The sequence below is a fragment of the Protopterus annectens genome, chromosome 4.part1 (genome assembly GCF_019279795.1).
Source record: "Protopterus annectens isolate FY-2018-M chromosome 4.part1, PAN1.0, whole genome shotgun sequence".
In the NCBI taxonomy this organism is placed as follows: domain Eukaryota; kingdom Metazoa; phylum Chordata; order Ceratodontiformes; family Protopteridae; genus Protopterus; species Protopterus annectens.
Genome location: NC_056734.1, coordinates 973,709,928 through 973,735,789, shown reverse-complemented (window position 1 = coordinate 973,735,789; position 25,862 = coordinate 973,709,928). Strand labels below are relative to the sequence as shown.

Below are 25,862 nucleotides of genomic sequence, written 5' to 3'. Positions count from 1 at the left end.
TTGTGAAGTGGGACCACAGTTGCAGTGCGCCACTCCTGAGTGCGTATCCAGAGGTAAGACTATGATTAAACAGCTGTCCTAGCTGTGGGTTTAATTCCTCGTTGAGTTAAGTGGAGCACACAGCCGGGACACCATCAGGTCCCATGGATGCTGTGTTTTTGCTTTGGAGAGAGCAGTTCTCACTTGGGCGTTGGAGATGTTTGGGGGGCTGCAATCGCTTGGTATAGATATCTCTCCTTTTGGGGGGGGGAGTTTGCACTGAACCTGTCAGCCAGTATGTTGGCAATGTCTGTAGGATCAGTAATCTTCACATCATTTTGAACTAGTTCTGAGCATATCTGGGAGTTTCCTCCCAGGTTTCTAACATAGCTAAAGAAGGCCTTATGATTGTCTTTTGAGTCTTTAGCTATTTTTCTCTCAAAATTTGCTTTGGATGATTTTATGAGAGCTCTTAGTTTTTACTTATAGTGATCAAGGGTGTCTTACCTTTTAAGGATTTTGCTCTATCTTGTAGTAGCTTCCTCCTTTTGTTGTAGAGTTTGTTTATGGCTGGGGTCCACCAGAGTGGGCTTGCTTGCCTTACAAAGAGTCTTTGTTTTGCTTGGGATTGCCTTATCCATGCAGTCCTGCAGGTGCTGGTAGAAGGCATTTGTAAGTGATTCAGCGGCTTGAGTACTGTTTTCCGTCGGCTCGGGGCCTTAAAGGAGACCACACTAGTCTTTAGAAGTGTGAAGTCGGCTTTAGAAGTTCTTTACTGTGGTCTTTTTATTTCAGGTGGGGGTGGGATGAGGACCTCCAGCGAGATTAGTTTGTGATCTGATCTCACCAGTGAGGGGTATACTTCGGTGTTGAACATTGTGCTCCCATGTTCGTGATGATGAGATCAAGTATGTTTTCTCCTCTTGTGGGGATGGTGACTAGTTGTTCCATGGCATTTGAGTTTATGAATTCCAGGAACTTTTGGGCTAGGGTGTTTGGGCTTGAGTAGTGTTCCCAGTCTATATTAGGGTAATTGAAGTCACCTAGTATGATGGTGTTTGGTGATACATTTATCCCTCTAGTGTTTTCAGGAAGGCCATGTGGGGTTCCTGAGTTTGTGAGGGTGGCCTGTAACATGCTACAATTTGCAGAGCAGTCTTGCCTATGGTTAATTGCACCTGGATGGTCTCCGATGCAGCGTGCGTTGCCACCAGTCGTGAGGTGTGGGTGTCTTTGATGGATATGGATACCCGCCCCCTTTCTTGGTATTGTCGGATTTTGGGGCGGAACGCATGATAAGAGGTAAAACCTGATAGTGCTGGGGTGCTCTCAGGAGCCTTGAACCAGGTTTCTGTCACTGCACAGACATCGATGTTCTCCATACTGAGAAGGGCCTCGAGTGCGTGCATTTTGAGATTTAGACTTCTGGCATTGAGCAGCATTACCCTTTCTTTTTTTCCTTTTTGTGTTCTAGGGTGGTAGGTTTAGAATTTGAGCCTTGCCTAAAAGGCACTATGGGGGTGGCAAGAGCCTTTGCCAATATCCGGAATCCCAGGGTGACAGGTGCAAGCCGTCCCTTGCGAAGCAGCGTGGCTTGTCCAGCATGTCATCCCAGGCAGACAGACATTGGATCCCCTTTGAATGACACCAGAGTTTAAGCCAATTGTTAAAGCTGATCATCTTATCTCTGTATTGTGGCATCATTCTTGGTGAAGGTAGGATACTGCTCAAGGTCAGGGTCATACCTGCCTGGGCTACATAATCAGAGAGCTCCTCAATGTCTCTTTTCATGTAGTCCAAGGAGGTGCGTCTCAGGTCGTTTACACCAGCGTGGACAATGACTGAGTCATATTTGTACTTGCTGTTGAGAGACCTGAGTGCTTGCGTTATGTGGCGGATTCTAGCGCCCGACAGGCAGCTTACTGTGACCTTCTCCTTACTCAGTCTGGTGGCGGGACGTCAGTGTGTCTGACTATGGAGTCACCAATGACTAGTGTGTCTGGCATTGTGTTTGGCCTTAAGGGCTGTGACTGTTTGACACTCTGACTGTGAGGTCTATGTGTTGCAGGTGTTGTGTTCTGAGGTGGTGGTTGTTTGGGTGTCTGCTTTGGTGGCCTCTGCTGTTTTGGTAGATTTTTGATCAGAGCCACGAGTATGTCTTTGTGTGTTTATGTGTATGATTTGAGGTTGTGATGGTACTATGTGAGACTGGGTCTATAGTGTGTGTGGTAACCTTCTCCTCCTGACTGGTCTTGCCAGTCCTATGTTGAGAGAGCTCAGCCTCCAGTTTGGCCGTATAGTTGCATCTCGCATGTATTTGTGTTTTGTGGGAGGAGGAGAGGGTTGTCTGTGTACATGAGGCAATTGTAACATTGCCTCAATATTCCCAGGTTCACCAGCTGAGCAGGAGAGGACACTAGCAACTGATCCTCGACATGCTAGAAGGACTAGACAAAAAACTTTAAAAGAGATTCCGGGGACGTGGTGACCGAAATGGGGGTTTGCCTTTTTGGGGTGCTATCTATAAGAGTGCCGTATCAAGGTAATAAGTACTGTAGGAGCAAGTGCTAGGTTTAACAGATAGAGAAAAGTCTACTTGGAGTCAAGTAGAGATGATCTTTTAGGTATTAGAGAAAGTGCTAGTAACAGGGATGCTTAAAGGTAAGATTGAAAAGAATGCACTCTGCAGTGTGCACTAGAAGTTAGATATGAAAGTAGGTAACTTGAGTTTTACCTGTTTAAAAAGTTAAGGTTTAGTGGAGAGTTACTATTTTAAAACAGCAAGATGGACTGAAAGGGGTGGTTACTTTTGTATTTTGGTACTATGAAATACTGTAGGATGGCCAATAAATTTAAATAATTGAAGGGTGGGATTTCAAAAGTGATGGTTTTGTGATTACTCACATAAGCCAGTGAAAGTAGAGAGAAATGAGATATATGGTCAGATTAACATAAGAGGCGGGCAACTAGAAAGACAGTGGTATTTAACAAGACAACTTAAATGGGTGGGAGGCGAAAAATTCTGCCTGACTCAGAACAGAGAGAGCTGTGGTCTCTTTTGAAGTTTTAATATGCTGTTAAACAGAATGCAAGCAAAACACAAGGTAAAGAAAACAAACTACAGTATTCAAAATATAGAAAGGCAATACAGAAATACAAAAAATAACAGCAAACTAACCTTTCCTTCACAGCAAAGTGTAGCAGAGTCTGGATGAGCCTTTCTGGTAAAGGTGCTGATATAACTCACCCATAGACGCAAATACAGGCATATCCATTAATTCATTTTCCATATTTAGTATCTCATCTTTAAGTTCCTTCTCGATAGTTGAAAAGAATTCATTCATTAAACTCATGTAATCCAAACTTAACTTGATGTTGAGTTGCTGCCACCACTTCAGGAGCTCAGGATAAGCATTCCCATATGAAGGCATTTTGAGAACTCTCAAGCCACGTGGGACGATGCCTTTATCTAGATATGCAGAGAAGCTAAAACGCTGCCATTGCAAGCGTTTATAAGTACCCACTTTTCTTTCAAAAAGATTCAGCTTTTTATGAAAATCTGAAACATTCTCAGATTTCCAATGTTCATCACTTTTCGATGTAGAACAAACCGAAGAGGCAAACTGTAGTAAAGGATTAGTCTCATTCATAAACAGAGACTTGACAGAGTTAACCGTCTTCACCACTTCCATGTTAAATAAATGGATAAAGGACTGCAACACGACCCTTTAACTTGTTCTCAGAATTACAGCAAACAAATTAACAAAAGAACAAGCTGCAAGGAAATATGAATAACAACCAAAACTGAGAAAAACACACTTTATAATAGCAAAGCTTTCGGATAAAATCCTTCCTCAATACTAATACAAACAAATCTAAAAACCAAATGGTTTAAATACAGGTCACTGAAGTCACATGACCAGCAGTCCAAAAATCATGTGACCACAAGTATATAAAACAAATCATTAAAATTAGAAAAATTAGAAAAAACATTAAAAAAAACATAACATTATCGCAACCTAGTATGTTGCAATTTAACAAGAACAGGTTTCAGGGTAATCATATTATTTAAACCTGGGAAATGGTCAGAGTTCAACCTAAGAATCCATTCATACTCTTTTAATTCAAGTAAATTACCACTATCACCACCTCTGGCAGGAGGCCGTATTACATCAAAGTATTTGTTTGTAACGCTTGATATAGCATCCCTTTTTACTGTAATACCGCATGATTTTGGTATTGAGTCTATCAGACAATTTTTGATCTCCCAATCTTCTCTTGTGAATAGATCTGTTGAGAATATTTGTTCTCTTCTAGATGTAGTTTTGAGGAACAATATTTTTCTGTTTGATGAATGCTTATATTTGCAACTCACTGGTGTAGCCATGGGTACTTCTGTGGCTAACACTTATGCCAACTTGGTGTTATACCAGTGGGAGAAAGCTTATATTTATAATTTGGATAATTCTTTTGCAAGTAATATATGTTTTTATCAATGTTTTGTTGATGATTGTTTTATGGTTTGGAAAGGTTCCCTTTCACAGTTGAATGAATTTGTTCATTATTTAAATGCAACCACCAGTTTCTTGAAATTTAAGATGGATGCCTCTGCTAGTGAGATTAATTTCTTGGATGTTAAGATACAACTACGTGAGGGTTCTATCCATACCAGTATTCACAAAAAGGAGATAAACTCTGATAGATACATTAATTATTCCAGCATGAATGCCCCACATGTCTTTAAGGAGATTGTTACTTCACAGTTTAATAGAGTTAGTAGATTAAATACTGATGATGCTATATTTAATTTACAGTTGGATGAGATGTCCAATGAGTTTCTGGATAGTGGTTATGATTCTAAACTAGTTTTAGATTTAAAAAATAAAGTTTTAGTTAATAGGAAGACAATATTGAAGCCGATTTTTCTTGGGGATGATGTTGGTTCTGTTAACCTAGAATGTTCAAAAGTATGCACTAGGTATCTTACTAGTTATAATACCTTGACTTGTTTTGTAAAACAAATAATACAGAGGAATTGGTTTGTACTAATGGCCTCTAGTGAGATTAAAGACATTCTTGGTGACGGGCCTTTTTTCTCATATAGAAATATGAAGTCCTTGAAGAATATGTTATGTTACAAAGATTTTTTCAGGCCTGTAGAGAGGACTTTTACCACTAAGCCTGGCACGTATGGTTGTTTGAATTGTTCCTGCTGTTCTGATATTGTGGTTGGTTGCAGTGATAAGTTCAAACATCCTATTAGTGGTAAAGTTTATCAGTTTAATTTTTCTACCACTTGTGTTACATCTAATGTGGTGTACTTAGCTAATTGTGTGAAATGTACTGCATTCTATGTGGGTAAGACCACTAGAAAGCTAAAAGAACGCATCATTGAACACAAATCGGAGATTAGAAGGGCCATTGACAGTAATGCCTTGTATAAGCACATAGTTGATTCAGGTATTGAGCATAGATTCTCCTTTAGAGTTATTGATGTAATCTGACCTCCTGCCAGAGGTGGTGATAGTGGTAATTTACTTGAATTAAAAGAGTATGAATGGATTCTTAGGTTGAACTCTGACCATTTCCCAGGTTTAAATAATATGATTACCTTGAAACCTGTTCTTGTTAAATTGCAACATACTAGGTTGCGATAATGTTATGTTTTTTTAATGTTTTTTCTAATTTTTCTAATTTTAATGATTTATTTTATATAGTTGTGGTCACATGATTTTTGGACTGCTGGTCATGTGACTTCAGTGACCTGGATTTAAACCATTTGGTTTTTAGATTTGTTTCTATTAGTACTGAGGAAGGATTTTATCCGAAAGCTTTGCTATTATAAAGTGTGTTTTTCTCAGTTTTGGTTGTTATTCATATTTCCTTGCAGCTTGTTCTTTTGCTAACTTAAACCAAGTCAGCAATCGTCCGGTGTTATTTCCTAACTTTCAAAACAAGGGAGAGTATCTTCCCCATACATTGGATGTGCATAGGTAACTACACTTTTATTTGGGGAGGACTTTTCATATCTTTTTGTAAGTCCAGATTAGGTAAACCAATTTCCAAGTTACACTGCCCATTGAATTACCAGTTGTGTCAAACTTGCTTATTTCACCAGGGTCCTTTCATTACCTGGTCATATTAAAGCCCATTCTATCTGATGTTTTTCTTCTTCAGCTTTTTGGTCCAAGCTTCCCATAGATGAAATACGTGCAGCAGCATGTGGTCCAATGTGTCTATATCAGAAGATCGAACGCTAAAAACAGCAGATGCTCTTCTATCGAACTTAAAAATGTGAAACCTTAAAATGTCCCAGGGAAAAAAATTCGCTGATCCAAAAAAAAAAAAAAAAAATGCACAGGCAAAATAAATTGTGGAGGGGGCTGTGCCCCCCCACACCCCCAACTTAAATATACAGACTCCGAGACTGCACCACAGTGGAGAAAACAGCAAAGTCCGGAGAATGGCCCATCAATTTTTTTCCCTGGGAAAAAAAATCGATGTTCCGTGTCTTCGACATTTTCAGATTTCGCGTTTTAAAGTTCGGTATAAGAGCGTTCGCTGTTCTGATAGGAACCGGTCCAACCACCATACTTTTATTTCACATTAGAAGCTGGACATTATCTCCAGGTCCAGGGCATCCTTTGGTTTCACTCTGCTCCAGAATATCCTTCCTTGAAGGCCTCCCAAGTTCTTTATTTGCTGGGGACTCTGTCCCATAGGTTGAAGAGCAAATGAAGGCAAAAACTTCAGATAAGGAAGTTATGTACTCATCATAACATTCCATCTGTGTTGTTGCCTCTCATTTGCTCTTCAGCCTTCCCTGCTTTTTCTAGTACCTAAGGGATATTGTTTTGGACAGATACTTCTGTTTCCATTTGAGCTCCTGAAGTATCCTAGCTTGATTGATTACTTTATTCTATGTAATGTCTCCTGCCTTCGGGTGTTGTTTGTGATACGCTGGGTTGCAGCTAACTCGATCGGAGGGATTTGGAGGAGAGGGGCATCATGGTTAGGGGAGGAGCTCAGATGAAAAGCAAAAACTCTGATCCTTTAAAATACTTCATATGCTGTAGCAGAACTCTTAATTGCAACATGTATTATGAACAAAGTTGACAACATGCACTGTTGTTGTTTTGCACAGCTCTTGCATAGAGATTTGAACAGTCACAATGTCAACCTGCTGATGCCAACATTCAGCAATTTTTTTCTTCTTGTTTTGCTTGCTGTCTACCGATCATCAGCCTCTTGCTCACTTTATTCACCATCACTGGGGTAAAGGTCAACTGGATGAGGCAATCAGTGAAGTAGCCATTAGGGTGGTTTGTGTCTGTTTTACATATGTCCTACCTCCCTACACAGGATTGGGTAGGATGTACAGTGGGGTACTATTGCTGAGTGATACCCTTACTTCTACATGGGACACACATCCTGACCAACAATTTTGAGGACTGGAGGTAGTTTCTGTGGACTCCACCAGAGAAATCTGATCTCCCTGTGTGCCCCGAGTCTGTGCCACCATCATCTCCCGAGAGACATTTGCTTGGGCCTCTTCCCTTTAGTCATATCCCTCTCTGCCTGGCTCTTCAGAGCTGGGGCCACTAACTCAATCTTGGCAGCCTGAGTCACAGTTTAAGTTCCTTAATGCCTAGGAGCCAGGCCAGCCCTCAGGTGATGAATTCCCAAAATATTCACAACTCTAAAACCCTTCTGACAGTCCTATTTGAATCCTTTCTTTGGGGAGATTTTTTTCAGCATGATGCTTTACCTGTTTAATAGGTTTAGCTCAAAGGCATTTCATTTTTTCATTTGATGAGAATACTTGTAGTTGAATACATTGAGAGGGGACCAACTGTTTCTACTAGTTTGTGCCAGCTTCTTGGATGGCAGTTCAGGCAAATGATAGCTGAGGAATATTTATTGATTTGGTCCTAATTGAAGCTTGTGCCAGTCCATAAAGAAACTGATGAATGAATTTCTGTTCTCTATGTCTTACTATGTTGAGGAGTGTAGAAAAAATTAATGTGTTCTTCATATTTCATGTATGTTGTGCATCACACTACTAGAATATACTTGCACCATACTCTGAATAGCTTAGATATGTGGTGTTTCAAGATTTGCTGTGGGCAGTTGAATGAAGCAGTGACCAAAGAAGACCATTACTTTTTAAGAGTTTGATGTAAGGGAAGCAAGAAATGAATATTAACTAGTACACATGACTAGTACTGGGCTATTTTGGTCCAAGATTTAGCCAGAGCTTTCCAAGGGTGGTGGCAGTCCTTCATTGTTGGAAGAGTACTAAGTCATGTTTGGCTACCAAAAGATCTGTGATTATTAGTTGACAAAATCCTGTCTGCTGGGTGGGGCTCTGAATAATTACATTTCTGCGCATTAAAAGCATATTGCAGCCACATAATTTCTTGAAAGATTCTTTCCTTATACATATAATGTAACGTGTTTTCTGTCATCCCAATTTTGTTATTCATGGTCTCTAGTTCATTCAAGTTGGTTCAGATCCTTGGAGGGGATTCCAGGCCTCCCTTTGGATTTGCTAATAAGTGCTTTGTGATCTAAGTCTGTGGGTGGACTTAGCCCATTCAGAAATGCAACCCTTTGCAGTAATCCACATAACATCACCAGTGTAGGCTAGACCTGAAGCTTGATTCTGAGAAACTATGGTAGAGGCTTAAGTAGAGGAAAAGTAGATGCAAAACTCTTTCAGCCATGTGTTGCTTCAGAAAAAGCCATCTACTCATACCTGTGAAGTAGCATTGATTCTCTCAATTTCACTTCATGGTCACTTGTGATTTATTGAGCTTAAACTGGGTCAAACAACATTCATGCTTAAAATGTCTGCCCCAAAAGCATATTAAACTGCATTTCTTAAGTGAAGGGGATTTGTCTGAGTGTTCTTAAAAACTTTGTTGCTACAAACTACCCATGTATGTCAATCAAAGTTCCTCATTAGCACTCTTCAAGAAAAATCTTGTTAAGTAGATGGGAAATAGGAAATACACCCTGGGATCACTTCTGTGGCTCTGCTTGACAGGGACACAGGAAAATAACTTTCTTGGGTGGTGTAAGCCAGAGAACATTGTTGGCTAGGCTTACTTAGGCCCTTGGGCCGATAGCCTAGTACCTACCTATGAACCTATAAAATAGGCTGGACTAGGACCAGGAATATTCTTCCTTCATGTGTAAACAAGTTGCAAATGCTGTTGAATGTCACCATGTGATTCGTTATGTACAGGCATTGTTGTTACTTTTTCTTTCTGTATTTCAGGTCATTGACAAGGGTGTTGAAGAGCAAGATTTTAGTTCAGTTTCCCTGAAGCCAGCAGTGGGTCCTGTTTTGCAGTGTATGCAAAGCAAGAGAGTTGCCAGTCCTGATGTGATTATTGAGGCACAGTTTGATGGAAGTGATGCTGAAGGGGAACTACAAGCCTCTTTTGATGAGCTGGTTGTAAACACAAGGAAACTGAAAGTGAATCCCAGGAACAATGGTGAGTTTTATTTTATTTTTTTTTTGGGGGGGGTGGGGGGTGGAATTTATTGTTAATCTGTGCTGTTGAAAGAGTATTTGTTGCAGAACGTCAGTACATCTTACTTTGTGATGCAACCTTATGGCATGCTGTATTCTTTCTTTTTTTTTCCTTAGAATGGAACAGGTACAGCAGTAGGTAAACTTTGTAAAGTCAGAACATTGCCTTTAAGATGTTTACCTACAGAATGGTTAGCCAAGTTCCATGGTGCAGATGTATAAAGTTTTGACTGCAACCCAGACAACTTGAGATTGATTAACATGTATGTTACACCTCAGGTAGTGAGATGGGGGTAGCACTGGCTCAAAAATTTTGGGTGGGTGGGTGGGAGGCAGTCCAGCCCACTGCAATGTTAGTAACTACTGGATGAAGAGATGGCATGTATGCAGTAAACAGGGTGGGTGCGTCATGTTCCCAAACCGCATTGGCATGGTGACCTTCATGGGGCATAGACAGGAGTATGCATACTAGCAAGGGATGACAGTGCAAGCCCACACATCTGCAAGTGTGCATGTCAGCTGCTAGGGGGAGGGATATAACCCAGAATAAGAAAAAAAATTCCTTACGTCTACTTAGGTGATAGTCACTGTAATAGTCTCTTGCCCCACAGGGAAACAAATGAGCCTACTGATTTAGCCTAACTGGTTAATGGCCACCAAGTGATAAAAGGTAAGTTAGAAAAAATCTGTAAGATGTTTGTAGTGAACTGACAATTGCTTTTTTTCCCCCTAATGGGTGTGTGAGGCTGGTCTTTTTGCATGCATTATGTTTCTTTTCCATAGTGTACTTTTTGTAGGTTTTAGATGTTCTTCGTGTTTCACTGTTGCAGTCATTACATTTGGGTAATCTGCTGGCAGGTTGCCCTCAGTCGGCCTGAATTCCAAAGTCTTGGGTCCTGCGTCGTTTGCTATCTCCTCTTCCATGACATCAAGTTGTCAGGAGTATAAAACATGCAGCCGAAGCCATTTTCTTTAGTCTTTCTTGCCGCGCGGTGCCCGAAGCAGAAGCATTTCGCAAGTGCCGGTCGGCCGACTTCTGAGATATTCGAGTTTGAGTTTCAGAACCAAAGTCTTCACTAAAGCTAAGTACCCCATTGGGGAAACTTTTTTTCTTGCTTTTTACCGATTTCAGAAAAAGTTAATAGTTGTATTACTTGTGGGAAGCAAATACCTCATAAGGATTTGCATTTATACTGTATTCCTTGCCTAGGCCCTAATCACAACATGCCTGGCTGTTGGTTTTGTGCTAGATTTAACCAACGCACTATTAAGCATCGGTATATTTTTGCATCAAAGTATTTTGGAAACAAATTTAACTACCCAGAAATGTTGTCGGATAGCAATCCGGCTACCGGAGTACATAAAAAACGCAAAGAAAAGGACAGAGAAAGGCAGTCGAGATCCAAAACCGATGACGAAGCTTCTCCTAAGCCAGTCGCCGGTTCGCTGGTACTCAGTGAGGCACTTTCGCAGCCCCTGATACCTTTGAGTCGCAGGCCTCTACCGACACCCATGTGAAGTCCGGCATGCCGCAAGATACTCAAGGAATTGGACCGACGGATGTATCTCCCTCGGATGGGTCTGGAGCCGCTGAGAAGGCACCGGCTTCTGAGGGGTGTATTCAGACCTCAACATTTGTATATCAAACCGACGACAGCTGCAAAAACAAAGACAAAAGCAACTTCTAAAACTAAAAAAACGGCGCATGAGCCACGTGCACAGGCCTCTATGCCTAAAAACAGATGATCAAAATGGCTGAAGACCTCATTACCTTGATCAGGGGTACCCATCCCCCTCCAGATAAGAGGCCTAGGCAAGACACTGATTATGAATCTTCAGATCAGGTTTCTATTTCTTCTGATTCCTCTTCTGATCAGGAATTATCTATACCTCCCTATGAGGATTCTGATGCTGAGGAGTCTGTTCCATCTGCATCTCCTCCTGAGGATTATTCATTTGGAGAAACCTTGCATATTTTGAGGGAGCATTTTCACTGGGAGAGTCAAGACTTCTCAGAATCAAAGAGGCTTAGGGATTTCCTTCTTCTCCCTCAGCACAGGCCTTTAGCCATTCCCCGTTTTAGACATTGTGGATGATGTGTTTTCGGAGTCAAGTTTGACCCCTGACGTCTTACCTCCGGCTCCCAGTAAGCCTGACAGATATTACAGGGTCCCTGACTCACATAACTTTTTATTTAGAAACCTTGCTGCTGATCCTGAAACTATTTCACAGGGTCCAAAGGGAGTTAAGGCCTCAACAGCAAAAAATCCTACCCCCTCTGACAGAGATTCAAGGGCACCGGACAGATGGGGAAAAAAGGTTTATGCATCTGCAACCTTGGCAATCAGGGCCTTAAACTGTCAATTTCATATGCTTAAGTACCAACAACATGTTATGGGATTGCTGAAACAGAAAATGATGTTGATTTCAGAATGTGCAGAAAATAAAGAATTGCAGGAATTATTGCATGCAGCTGAACAAGTTGGAAAGCATACTTTGCAATGTGGTTTTGATTCATTAGAGGTCTCCTGCAGGGCTGTAGTTACTGGATGTGTGAGTAGGAGGCATGCCTGGTTAAAGGAACAAAATTTGCCTGATCATGTTAAAGCTAAATTGCTAGATGCACCTTTACAGCATGATTCTCTGTTTGGTATTAAGGCAGAAGAGGTTTTAAAGAAAATGGAAGACAAAGCTAAGTCTATGCAAACTGTTAAAGACTTCTTACAAGTGCAACCACCAAGATTAAGTATACACTGGCCTTCAAAAAATTGGTCCTTTCCTGTGTCAGACAGAGCTCAAAGGGGAAAATCCAGGCACCCTAAGGGTTCCAGATACCAGGCGCAAGATTTATACAGGTCAAAGCAATGGGGCGCTTCCACCTTCAAATCTGGAGGAGATGAAGCGCAAACCTACAGAAAGCAATCCCAATGACTTCCCTCTGCCTACACCAAGCACTTATCTTTTGGCAGCACCCATAGGGGAAAAATTAGCACCTTTTGCTCAAAATTGGCAGTTGTTAACACAGGGCAAGTGGGTTCTAAACATAGTATCACAGGGATACAGATTCCATTTCCACACTCTGCCAATGGCAAATGGTTGGCCAGATCTGCCAAAAAATCAATGGACAGAGGCACAGAAACAGGTTACATCCCTCACGGATATGGGGGCCATTTAGACAGTACCAGAACAGGAAAAAGGACAAGGTTTTTACTCAAGACTGTTCTTGGTGGCCAGTACTGGATTTATCGATTTTGAACACATAACTGGACATTCCAAAATTCAAAATGCTGACTTTGCAGCAGCTTCTGCCCATGCTGGGCAAGAATGCTTGGCTGGTGACTTTAGACCTAAAAGAGGCATACCTGCATGTCCCAATAAGACAATAGTGCAGAAGATACCTCAGATTCAAGGCTGGCTTAATGCATTACCAATTTTCTGCACTGCTCTTTGGCTTATATACTGTGACCAGGGTCTTTACAAAGTGCCTGGCACCAGTAATTGCATTTTGCAGACAAAGAAGTATACAAATATATCCTTACTTGGACGACTGTCTCATTCAAGCAGAGAACAAGGACACTTCTTCGACACCTGGCGTTTGTGAAAAGGCTTCTAACACACCTAGGGTACACAAACGAAAAGAGATCACAACTGGTACCCTCTCAAAAGATAACATTCCTGGGTGCAAGCTTGAATACATCTGCCCAGATGGCTTGCCTCATGCCAGACAAGCAAAGACAACTGACTACTTACTTCAAACTGATGGCAACAAAAACCTAGTCTTCTGCAAGACAAATTCTGCAGGCTCTGGGCTTCATGGCATCCTGCATCCTCCTGATTTCATATGCAAGACTGCATATGAGGAAACTTCAATGGTACCTAAAAAGTTTATGGAGTCAACATTCTCACAGTCTGGAAACAATGATTCCTCTTATTGCCTGCCTGCAACAGGAGTTTCTATGGTGGGCAAAGGCATGTCACCAAAACATGGGATGGCCATTCACTCTACCCCCTGCCAGCCAAACCTTAACAACAGACGCATCAGATTATGCCTGGGGGGCCCACATGGCAGGAAGATGCATCCAGGGCATATGGACACCAAAACAAATGCATCTACATATCAACCAGAAAGAGATGCTAGCTGTTCAAAATGCCCTAACAGCCTTCAAGGGCTTACTTCATCCAGGACAAATACTGATAAAGATTGACAACACCACAGTCATGTGGTTTATAAACAAGCAAGGGGGCACACACTCATACCCTCTTTGCAGATTAACCATGGCACTGTGGGACACAGCTTTGACCTACCAAATACATCTTCAAGCTCAATTCCTGCCAGGAAAACAAAACAGGTGATTTAAGCAGAAACCTTATGGATCCTTACAAGTGGAAACTAAATCCACAAGTCTTCAGCATGATTACAGAGAAATGGGGGAGCCCAGACATAGATCTATTTGCCTTCCCTCAAAATTATCATTTGAAAAGATTCTGCACAAGGACTTATCACAGACAAGCATGGAAAGTGGACGCCCTATCCTTCAGTTGGGAAAAACTATCAGTTTACGCCTTTCCTCCTCTGCCTCTTCTCCTCAAGGTCCTCCTAAAAGTCAGACAAGAGAAGCCAAAGATGATATTAATTGCCCCGGACTGGCCCTGCCAATACTGGTATCCAATTCTAAGGAACTTGTCTCAATACCCAGCTTGGACCTTGCCTCAAAGACCACAACTACTGTCCCAGCAAAACAATCAATCAGATCCTGCACAATCAACTACAGACTCTGTATCTGGCAGCATGGCTAATCATGTAGTCATACAAACAACACCTCTCAGTAAAGCTGTGATGGATGTCATTTTGGAAGCCAGAAGGCCTAGTTCTAGAAGATCTTATGCTGACAAATGGAAGAGATTCTGTGCTTGGAATCAAGCTCAAGGAACTGATACAGCAGAACCAAATATTCCTCAGATATTGCAATACTTAACTGAAATGCTTGACAAAGGCCCATCTTTCTCATCAATTAAAATCCATGCCTCTACCATTTCGGCTCATTACAATACAGAGCCACCAATATTTTCTCATCCTTTACTAAAGCAGTATCTTAGAGGGGCCAAAAATTTAAGGCCTCCTAGAAAATCACCATTGCCTGCATGGGACCTCAGTTATGTGTTGGAAAAGCTCACCCTGCCTCCATATGAACCAGCTGCTACCGCTGATTTAAAGTTCTTATCATGGAAAACAGCTCTGCTACTAGCAATTACTTCAGCAAGAAGAGTTTCAGAGCTACAGGCCCTCATGGCTGTAGAGCCTTTTGTCATATTTTACCCAGACAGGGTGTCTCTGAGGACAAATCCTACTTTTATTCCTAAGGTGGTTTCCAGTGTGGCTCTTAACCAAACAATTCACCTGCCAACCTTTTATCCAAATCCGCAGAACAAGGGTGAGAGAATTCTGCATTCCTTGGACGTACACAGTCAGCCAAGATTCTACTTGAGCAGGACTAAAGCTCTAAGAAAAACTGAGCAATTACTAGTGACATATGCTGCAGGATCAGAAGGCAAGGCTATTTCAAAGCAGAGAATTTCAAAGTGGATAAGCCACTGCATCTGTTTCTACTACTCACACCATGGTAAACCTGTACCCAAGGGCATTAGGTCTCATTCCACCAGAGCTGCAGCTACTTCAGCAGCCTTTCTCAGGGGAGTACCAACCAAAGGCATTCTGGAGGCTGCTACTTGGAGTTCTTTTCACACCTTTACAAAGCATTATCATTTGCCTCTCTACTGTAAATCCAGAGCAGGCTTTGCCACTGCAGTTCTGCAGGGCCTAAGAGCCGCTCCTAATACTGTTTAGCTCCACCATCCCAACCATAGCTTTGCGATTCTACCCAAATGTAATGACTGCAGCAGTGAAACACTAAGAACATAGTATAGTTGTGTACACTTACCGTAAATGTAGATGTTCGAGTGTATTCACTGTTGCAGTCCAGGTTACCCTCCCGCCATCCCCCTGTCATTCTGGAGTTTATCTTTCCTTCTCTATCTTCTACAACCAATGTGGTGTATTTGCTTGTAGATGAAGGTAAAGTTTATATTGATGCATGTATATATATATATATATATATATATATATATATATATATATATATATATATATATTTTTTTTTGCTACCTTTTTGGGGGCACCTGACATCGGGGGCAAGAAAAACTAAAGAAAATGACGTTGGCTGCAGGTTTTATACCCCTAACAACCTGACATCATGGAAGAGGAGACAGCAACCGACTCAGGACCCAAGACTTTGGAATTCAGGCCGACTGAGGGCAACCTGCCAGCAGATTACCCAAATGTAATGACTGCAACAGTGAGTACACTCAAACATTTACATTTATGACAAGTGTACACAACTGTACTTTGTGATACACCCAGTTTATTCAGCAATGAAATACATTTTTTTTTTGTTTGTAATCAAGAAAAAATTAATTTATACAGTTTGGTACATTCTTTGGTAAACTAAAGAGGCGTTGTGAGGTTTCTTTTGCCAGAAGCGTATGTTCTAATGGAAGTTTCCCAGAATTAAGGCACCACCATTGAATACTTGGGGGTTATAGCTGATCCCATACTGCTCAGCTGTCCGGAGTTTTACAGAATGTCCTGATTTTTGCCTCACATTTTTTTGTCTGTTCCTCATAAAATTTGTGATTTTCTGGCAAATCGCTTAGGACAAAAATCACTAAATGACAAACATTTACGTTTCAGACTTCATATCCTTTAGAAAATGTAAACTAACACAACACCTTCTATTCTAGCAACTTTATAGGTTTATAACAGCAATATTGAAAATATCTCTATTTTGGGCCTTTGTTCCCATATTACGTTTGGCTTTACCAAGATTTCTTCTGCTAAGAGGATGTGATATATGGCTGCTCATACAGTTGCTTTCGGGCATCACATTAATATCACAAAGACTAAAATTAGCACACATGAATTTCTATTAATGTGCTGCCAATATGGAGCAGTTTACAACTGCAGTATTCTGAAATTAAATTCAATGTTCAAAAATTCAAACATTTTGGAAAAATGTAAACCAGCTACTAAAACCCACCCAAAAGGCTACCCCCAAACCAACCACCCCTGGCACTAAAGTTCCCATTTTAACACAGTTCAACTCTCCCTTTGTGAACTCAGTTCTATCCTTAGTATCACAGGACAGTTCCAACCTCACTACCCCCCCCCCAACACAAATAATGCTAATACAACCTTACCCTCAAAACAGTTTCCACCACTTCTATCAAAAGCATTCCCTCCAAACTAAAAACCTCATCAACAGCAGCTGACCTACTCCCCAGCTATTTCTTGAAACTCAAAGCAGATGCTATTGTTATCCCGATCTCCACTCTCATAAACAGATCAATTGTTGAAAACTATGTGCCCAACTCTGGAAAATATCCTATATTACACCCATACATAAAGGTAGGACCTCCACCGAATTTAATAACTGCAAACCCATTGCTTTACTCTCCCCCCTGGCCAAAATCCTAGAAAAAATGCATCCATACCCAGGTGCTAAAATGTCTCCTAGACAGCAACATCCTGTCACCTACTCAACATGGTTTCAGATCTCACCATAGTACCTCTACAGCCCTCCTCTGCTTCACAGACACAGTAAACCATCTCAAAAACGAAGGCCTGCAGGTGTCCACTCTTTTTTTCGATATGTCCAAAGCATTTGACACAGTCTTGCACCAAATCCTGCTAAACAGACTAAACCAACATCACATATCAAATTCCACTCTTACCTGGTTCCAAAGCTACTTAACTGGCAGGTACCAAGCTATGAAATGGGAAAATTCTCTCTCTCAACTGCCCATAACTATAGGAGTCCCACAGGGTTCTATCTTAGTACCACTACTATTCACAATCTTCACAAACTACCTCCATACCTGCACACAGCATGCATCTATTATTAAGTATGCAGATGATACTACCTTAATCTGTACTGCACAAAACATTCCCACCTTCCTGCAAACAACTCAACAAGCATTCTCTGATGTTGAAAACTACCTTACCAAAGCCCAACTTATCCTCAATCCAAAGAAAACATAGCTTATGATTATGACCAGTTCTATTAAAAACTCTGATAACAATCAATTCACTATCTACTCCACAAATGCTACTCCAGTGGCACAGGCTAAGCTATTGGGAATAACCATAGACTCTCACCTAAAATTTGATAGTCATCTCAACTTAACTATTAAAAAAGTACTTGCCAAACTGGGATCACTGTACCGTATCAAACCATTTCTTACCAACACAAGATCAGCCATTGCTCGCTCCCAACTTCTATCCATCCTATTCTATGCCTCTCCCATTTTGACTAATCTCAACAAAACTGAACTAAGCAAAATGGAAGCCTGCTATAACAGAATTGCCCGCTTTGCTGCAAATTGCTGATATAGAACTCATCACTGTACTGCTTTGAGACAGCTCCACTGGCTTGAACTGCCCCAACCTCCTAAACTACAGTCAGATGTGCCTCTGTCATTCTATCTATTACCTCCCCAATAAGTGTCCTGCCCTCAAAAACCTAGTACAACATCAGTCAGCCAAAAGGCCTCTTTGATCATCAAGCTAACTACTACTAGAAGTCACCAACAGCTACAATAGCTTTGGAGACGCACTATATAGTAGTTCAGTGGCTAAAAAATGGAACTCTCTCTCCCCACTTGCATACAAAACAAATTGTCCAAAGCCTCCTTTAAAAACTTCATTAGGCAGCATCTCAAGCAAAGTTGGCAGTGCCATGACTGCTCCCCAGGCTAGTGAAAGCAGATAAGGTACACATACTAAACCTAGAGTATTGGATGATAGTTTTCACTCTTACTCACAAACACTGGCTAATGTACAGTGCATGTACTGTACCTGTGTATTATGCATGTATTCTACCTATGTTCCAAATTTCAGCTGTACACCACAAATCTGTTAATTACCTTTAACCAGAACACAAACTCCAGCCATAGAACAGTGAAACCTTTATTCAACGTTTAGCGCTTTCTTCCCCAAGAAGGGACTTCCTCAGAACAATTAACACAAAAACACCCAACCCTTATAAACCAGGCAGGTTTTACAAGGTGCCTGATGATCTAAAATACTTGTACAAGAATTTTTACCACAGACAAATGGTTATGCCATGTCCTAGAAAAAATATTCCTCTTCTGAAAAGCATTATCACAACCAGCTGCCCCTTCTCGATTCCATTATTTAAGACCTCTTCAATCAGGGCACTATCAAGAAAGTACCAAAAAACTTCACAGGAGAAGGAGTTTACTCTAGAATTTTCCTAGTGACAAGGAAGGAAGGAAGGATATTAGACACCCATACTAGACCTTTCCCTTCTAAACACATTTAAAGGTACGATCTTTCAAAATGCTGTCTCTTCACACACTCCTGCATTTTATTCTCCCACAGGTTTTTAGTGTCAGTAGATCTGAAAGATGTCTACCTACACATACCCATTTGGCCTACTTGCAGGATATTCTTCAGGTTTTTCTCTGGCTCCTTACACTTTCCATTTACTGGTCTGCCTTTTGGTTTTTCCACAGCACCAAGGGTGTTCATAAAGGATCTAACCCAGTGGTAACTTTCTCTCCCGTTCAGGGAATTCAAATATTCCCCCTGCCTGGCAGCCTCTTGATCTAAGCCCTTTTATCAGAAATGCTTTAGCATCTACACCTCACACACCAAATCCTGTCAGGTCTGGGTTTCACTGTAAACTACAAAAACTTCCACATGATCCCTACACAGGACATGTTTTTTCTTGGCTTCAGAATGGACATAAAGCAAATGCATGCCTTCCTTCCCCAGGAGAAAGTTCACAGGCTGTCCATTTTTTCCAGGATCTCTCCTCTGTAACACATTATTCAGCAAGGGAGATGCCAAAACCTTGGGTTTCATAGCAGCCATCATCCCTATGCTACCATGGACAAACTTCATATGAGGAAAATCCAATAGTACCTGAAGTCTATGTAGTCTCAGCACTCTGTCCCCTTGGACACCCTGATTCCACTCCTCCCTTGTCTCAAAAAAAGAGCTGTTTTGGTGGAAGGCACTGCTCAACCTTAACCAGGACTTCCTTTCACTCCACCTCCAACTCCTCTTCAACAGGTTCACAAAGACGTCTCAGGAGGCATGGGGGGGCATGGACAGAATCACACCAGGTTCAGGCAGATGGCTACCTCAGTTCCTGAAGGAACATCTGAGTCTGAAGGAAATGAGGATGCTTCTGCAAGCACTTCAGGCTTTTGCCTGCCTTTGGAAACCAGGCCACTGCTATTGTACATAGACAACACCACAGTCATATGGTAAATAAACAGGGAGGCACCATGTCTTTCCAGTTGTGCAGACATTGAACTTAGCCACTGAGATAGACATCAAATACAAAGCCGCATACTTTCCTTCTCAGGACATTGTGCTGGCATACTCCTTAAGATGTTCCGTAGAGAACCCCCATGAGTGGAAAGTACAGGTTTTCCAGACCATCACCCTTCAGTGGGAAACTCTTCAGATAGACCTCTTTGCATCACCAACCATCAACTTTCCTAGTTCTGCCCTGGGGACAGATGCCTTCTTCTTCCAGTGGACAGGGAAGTTTCTGTATACCCTTACTCCACTGCCTCTTCTTCCAAAAATCCTTCTGAAGGCACAAAAGGAAGCACCCAAACTCCTTTCACTGACACCCTTTTGGCCAAGCCAACATTAGTTCTCCATGTTATTTCACCTGACAAAGGAAAATTATAGGAAAATACCTCTACAACTGGACCTGATCACTCAACAAAAAGGATTGCTTCTACACCCAAATATTCCTTCTCTTAACTTGACCCCATGGATAATAGGATTTTAGTTCCTCAAAGACCCCTTCTGTTTGAAGAAGTTATTCAAGTGTTACAAGAAGCCAGGAGACCCACTACTAGAAAATCTTACACAGCTAAATGGAAAAGGTTTTCCTATTGGTACCACACGCATACTCAGGACCCACTCTTATCACAGGTCTCTGCTGTTCTGCAATATCTTTGTGAACTGTTTGGATCAGGTTTGGCCTACTCTTCTATCTAAGCTTGCCTGTCAGCTGTTAGTGCCTGTCCCCAATTAACCCCTCCACTTATGGCTAGATTAGAAGTCAAGGTTTTCCTCAGGGAGTCCTACACTTTAACCCAGCAAGAAAACCCATCTCTATCCCTTGGGGTCTCAATTTAGTGCTAGGAAATCTTATCTTACCTTCTTTTGAAACAGCATCTTCCGTTTTTCTAAAATTCTGTACTGTGAAAACTATTCCCTTAGCTGTTACCTCTGCTAGAGAGTTTGTCAGTTACAAGCTTTCATGGTCACCCCCCCTTTCTTATTTTTTTCAAGGACATGGTGACTCTCAGAGCTAATCCTTCATTATTCCTAGGTTGTAAATGAGATGTCCTTCAGTCAGGCAATTCACCTCACCACTTTTTTTCCCAATCCTCAAAACTGGGGTGGGATGGGGATCTTACACTCAATGGACATTCACAGACATCTTCAATTTTATCTGGACAGAATTAAATCCTTCAGAGAGGCTCTCCAGCTGTTTGTATCTTTTATGATTCCTAAGCTTGGCTAACTGGTCTCCAAACAAACTATTGCAACTTGTATCTCCAAGGCTATCTTTTTCCTGCTACTTGCACAAGGCCTTGGCTTCCTGTTCCAAAGCTGTTTCCTCTAGAGTAGTGGCTTCCACAGAAGCTTTTAACAAGGAAGTGGATACTGAATACAAAACTGATGCTTTTTCTGGGTCCAGGGCAGCCTTTGTGCAGTCATTCCTGTCCAGCAGTCTGGACAGGAATAACTAACTCACTTGTCAACCATCCTTCTTATTCCTTCAGCTCTGGGGGTCACCCATATGTCAGGAGAACTGAAACAGTAATTTCAATCATAGAGTAGTACAGTTATGTAAGAACTTACCATAACAGTAGATGTCCTACTGATTACTGTTGCAGTATTCCATCCATGCTCCATCCCTTGTTCTATACCTTACTTCAACCTTCATTTTCTTCTCCCCCTTAGCTTTAACCTCTGCTCTGTTACTTGGAAACAGGCAAGTTTTCTTACCTATTTGAACTATGTCCTTCCTAGCTGATCAGTTTCCCTCTCACAATAGTGTTCGGGCTACTGGCTTCGAGACAGTTTGAGGATCCACACTCCATCCATCTCTATACCCATAGGCTTGTAAGCTGAGGTTATACAATGGATGTACAACCCTTGGAAAGGTAAAGCGTTTGGTACCCCAGATGGACGTCAGCAGTGACAACCTGTATGTCAGGATAACTGCAACAGTGATGAGTAGGACATCGACTGTTATGGTAAGTTCTTACACAACTGTACTATTAGTGCTAGCAAGGAGCTATTGGGGATATTGGCAAGGGAGGGAAGTTATGCTTTCATTTATTAATATTACACCAAAAACTGCTATTATGGAGCATAAGAAAAGTTTGGGAGTAATCAGCTTTCAGCAGGAAATATTACTTACAGGTAGGGACTAGAACTTGATTTGCAGTAGTGTGGATGTATCGTATAACAAGAGAGTGTAGATATCCAAAGAAATTCTTGAATATATTTCTTATGGAAGATACAGTAGTAGGAACTTGAACAGAATTTACATATTCTCACAGGTACAGTAACTGGGCTAGACTAGATAGAAATTATTTTCCCAGGAACATGTGCATTTAATTGAAAGCTTCAACATACATTCAGTAATTGTTTCTGATCATGCCTGATAAAAACCTAAGATACAAGGTAATGTAGTAAAAAAGTCACTGGTGCTTTCCCACCTACCTGTTAAAAAGAGAAAAAAATTAAGGAATGGGTAGTGGGAATTATTTCAGATTTTTTTTTAAGAAAGATAGAAATATCTTAAGAATTTGAGAATTCTTACATAATTCTTGCAATGGTCATGACTTGAACCCGGGGCAACTGCTTGGAAGGCAGCTATACTCACCACTGTACCACCAGTGGTATGCAAATAGGATAAAATGAAAAAAGAGTTTAAAATAGGGTAGAAATAAAAAAAAAAGAGAGAGATGTGGTTAAGAAGTAATAAGAATTATTTAGAGGAGCTAACAAAAGTTAAGGCGTTGCAGAATAAGGGGAATCACAGAACAAGAAGAGGTGTAACTGCAGAGTGTTAAACAGAAGCTAAGGAATTATCTGGATACTATGCATGAGTCTATAGAAGGATTGCTGTTGAGCAGTATTTTTTTTAATAACTGCAGAGCACAATGACTTGGGCAACATAAAGTAGAAAGTGTTGTCAACTAACTTAGGGAGCTTCCAAAAAAAGGAAGCCAATCTAGTGGTCCCCTGCCATAAACAAACTCTACAACAGAAGAAAGAAGCTGTTGCAAAAAAGAGTCAAATCCCATGATTGGAGGAACTCCATGGTCAGCCTCAGTAAGAAGCTGAGATCCCTCATAAAGTCCTCCAAAGCTAGTTATGATAACAAAATTGCCACGGATTCTAAAGACGACCACTAAGCATTCTATAGCTATGTCAAGAATCTCAATGGCGGGGGAGTGGCCAAGATGAGCACAGAGTAGCAGCTTTTCTTATCAGCTCTGCCTTTACAGAACTTTATTGACAGGAAATATTGATATAAACTTCCCTAATAATAGTTTTTTTTATTTTAATTAATTCTTTAAAATATATATTAGGGTAGTATATAAAAAATTTCAAGTAGATTTTAAGTTTTCCTGTCAAAGTTACACTTGGAAGTACTACAGTAAAAGAACAGGATGAGCTTCACTAAATCTTCTCATCAAGAGACAACTATAAAAAAAGAACTACAGTCATTACCAACTACTATTCAGGAACTGTCAAGATAGACAAAATGGATATAAAAATTGACAATTTCAAAGAAAAGTGTTCTCACCAAATTGACATTCTACATGAAGATTTATTGCAACAGAGGAAGCAGATTTCAGGAATGGAAACTGCATTAAGTGATATGGATAACAGAATTCAGGAGAGTGAACATAATGTTGAGTTCCTGTTGAAGCAAAATTCTCTTCTTCAGACAAAGGTTGATGACCTTGAGAACAGGTCCTTAGGAATACTGTGAGAATTTTTGGCTTACTGGATAACATAGAGGGAAATAATATGGAAAAATGTTTATCTTCCTGGTTGCCTGAAGTACTTGGAACTGCCGGAGGCTCTTTCATATGGTATTGAAAGAGCCCATAGATCAATGGTGACTTCTAAAAACACCAAGAGTAATTTACTAAATCTGTTCCTATCAGCCCATGATAAGGAAATGGTACTAAAGACTGCGTGGGCAAAATCCCCAATCAAACTGAAGGGCAATATTATACGCTTTGATAGACTATTCTTCAGTATTATCAAAAAGGAAAATTTTCTTGCCTTTAGTTAGAGAACTAAAAAAGAATAAAATAAAAACCCATTTGCTTTTTCCTGCAAGACTGAAAATATTTTATCAAGATGGTTTTAAAATTTTTGATAACCTAGACAATGCAATAACTTATATAAAATCTAATAACATACTGGAAAAAGTAGATGAATTGGAGTGGACCAGTCCAAGTCTTAAAAGGAATGCTGAGAACAACGCTTGGAAAACATTTGACCCTAAAAAAAACAAAAACAAAAGATGAATCATAGCAAGTACATATTTGCACTTGATTCACTCAGTTGGGGAAATGAAACCGGACATCCAGGTGAGTTTTTGGTATTATATTTAATATAATGTAAATTGCTTAACTAAATAGTTGTCTGTTTTGTTTTGTAGAATAGTCGTTTGTTGGGATTTTTTTTTCCATTTGTACTATTTGTTTAAGATTAATTATCTTAATGTTTATTGGTTTGATTCCCATGGATGCAGTGATTCTCCTGTCTCAGATATCTATGCTTCCGGATGTCTTGTAGTGGTGCTTATCATTAGGGGGCATATTTGTTTATCTTGATTTTGGTTCTTATAGTGGTTGGAAAATTTTTATTTGTTATAATTGCTGTATTTGTATTTTAGTTGATTTATGTTTAATTGTTTGATAAAGGAATCTTGTATGATGGCCTGATGTATAGTTGTAGAATTGCTGTACTAGTGATGGTACTTCTGACCCGGGATGTGAGTGGCAGTGTGGCTGGAGTAATGGTAAGGCTTTGTTGTCGTTTCCGAGTTGTTGGTGTGTTTATTTGGAGGCTCTGGTTTGGTGCTCTAGCACTGTAGAGACATGTGTGGTGTTGTTTGTGTTAATTGTATGTTTTGGTGTCTGTGTGCTTTGGTCGGAGATTAACCAGAGAGTCTGGTTGATAGTGTGGTGAAGCTTTGCTTGATAGCTGTCATTGCTTTGTGTTGTGTATGCGAGGTTTTTTTTTGTTTTTTTTTTCTTTCTCATCTCTCTCGGTATAGAGGGAGTCTCGAGACATTGCCTTATATGTAGTTAAGTAATGTTTTACTTACTATTTCCCGCCGGAACCTTGAAAGCTTTATCTTCATGATGAGCTCGAGACTGTGGTATCCATCGCGGCTGGAAAGCTCGGAGCTTTCTTACAACGTCATCATGAAGGCGTCGTAAGTAAATTTATCTTCTGATCCTCACCGGGAAGCTACTGAATCAAATTTGTTTCCTCATACAGCATACGGAAAGAAGATATAACTAGATTACTACTTTCAACTTATTGTAAGACATTATATGCAATAATCTCTTAAATAAATAGGGATTATACTACGCATGTAGCCTAAATACTTTTTCTGATCATCATAGGTATTCTTGAGCCTTATGTATTTATATACGAATAGTATTCTCATAAAATATTTGCTTTATATATGACAAGGGTGCCGATATCTTGATGAGAAATACTAGTTGTGATTTGTGCATTTTTGGAAGATTTAATAACGCTACAAGCTGTTTATATACTTGTGTTTACATGTACATATTTTATAACTATTGACTTGCTGAGAAAATATTCATGAAGCATTTATCAAAATGTTAAATGTATAGATGTATATGATAGGTTATCTCAGTTATTTTATGAATGCATATGTGTAATAGGCTGATAGGGATGTACCACATAGGCAGCAATAATATTGCAAGGACAGGTGCATTAAAAATAGTTAGATCTGTTTATCATTAGAAAATGTGAAATTTTCATCTTTTGTTTTGTTAATGAAATAGCTTTTCAAAACTCAAAGATAGTATAAGCTATAATTGAATAATAAAAAGCTCATTATATTTAAATAAGGCTTTTATGTAGTATACAGGAGCTATTTAAGCACCTTGCTTCTTTGAACTAATATGACCTTTTCACTAGTTTTCAGTATGG

At 40.4% G+C, this 25,862-nt stretch overlaps 1 protein-coding gene across 2 annotated transcripts in view; it reads left to right on the top strand.

Annotated features, from left to right (window-relative positions):
- DIS3L2 (DIS3 like 3'-5' exoribonuclease 2) overlaps positions 1-25,862 on the top strand; it is a 4,570,298-nt gene that overhangs the window by 1,127,101 nt on the left and 3,417,335 nt on the right. For both annotated transcript variants that reach the window (XM_044070680.1, XM_044070679.1), the window contains one exon: positions 9,263-9,482. In XM_044070680.1, the coding sequence (XP_043926615.1) occupies positions 9,263-9,482 (220 nt within the window). The remainder of the gene's footprint in view (positions 1-9,262; positions 9,483-25,862) is intronic.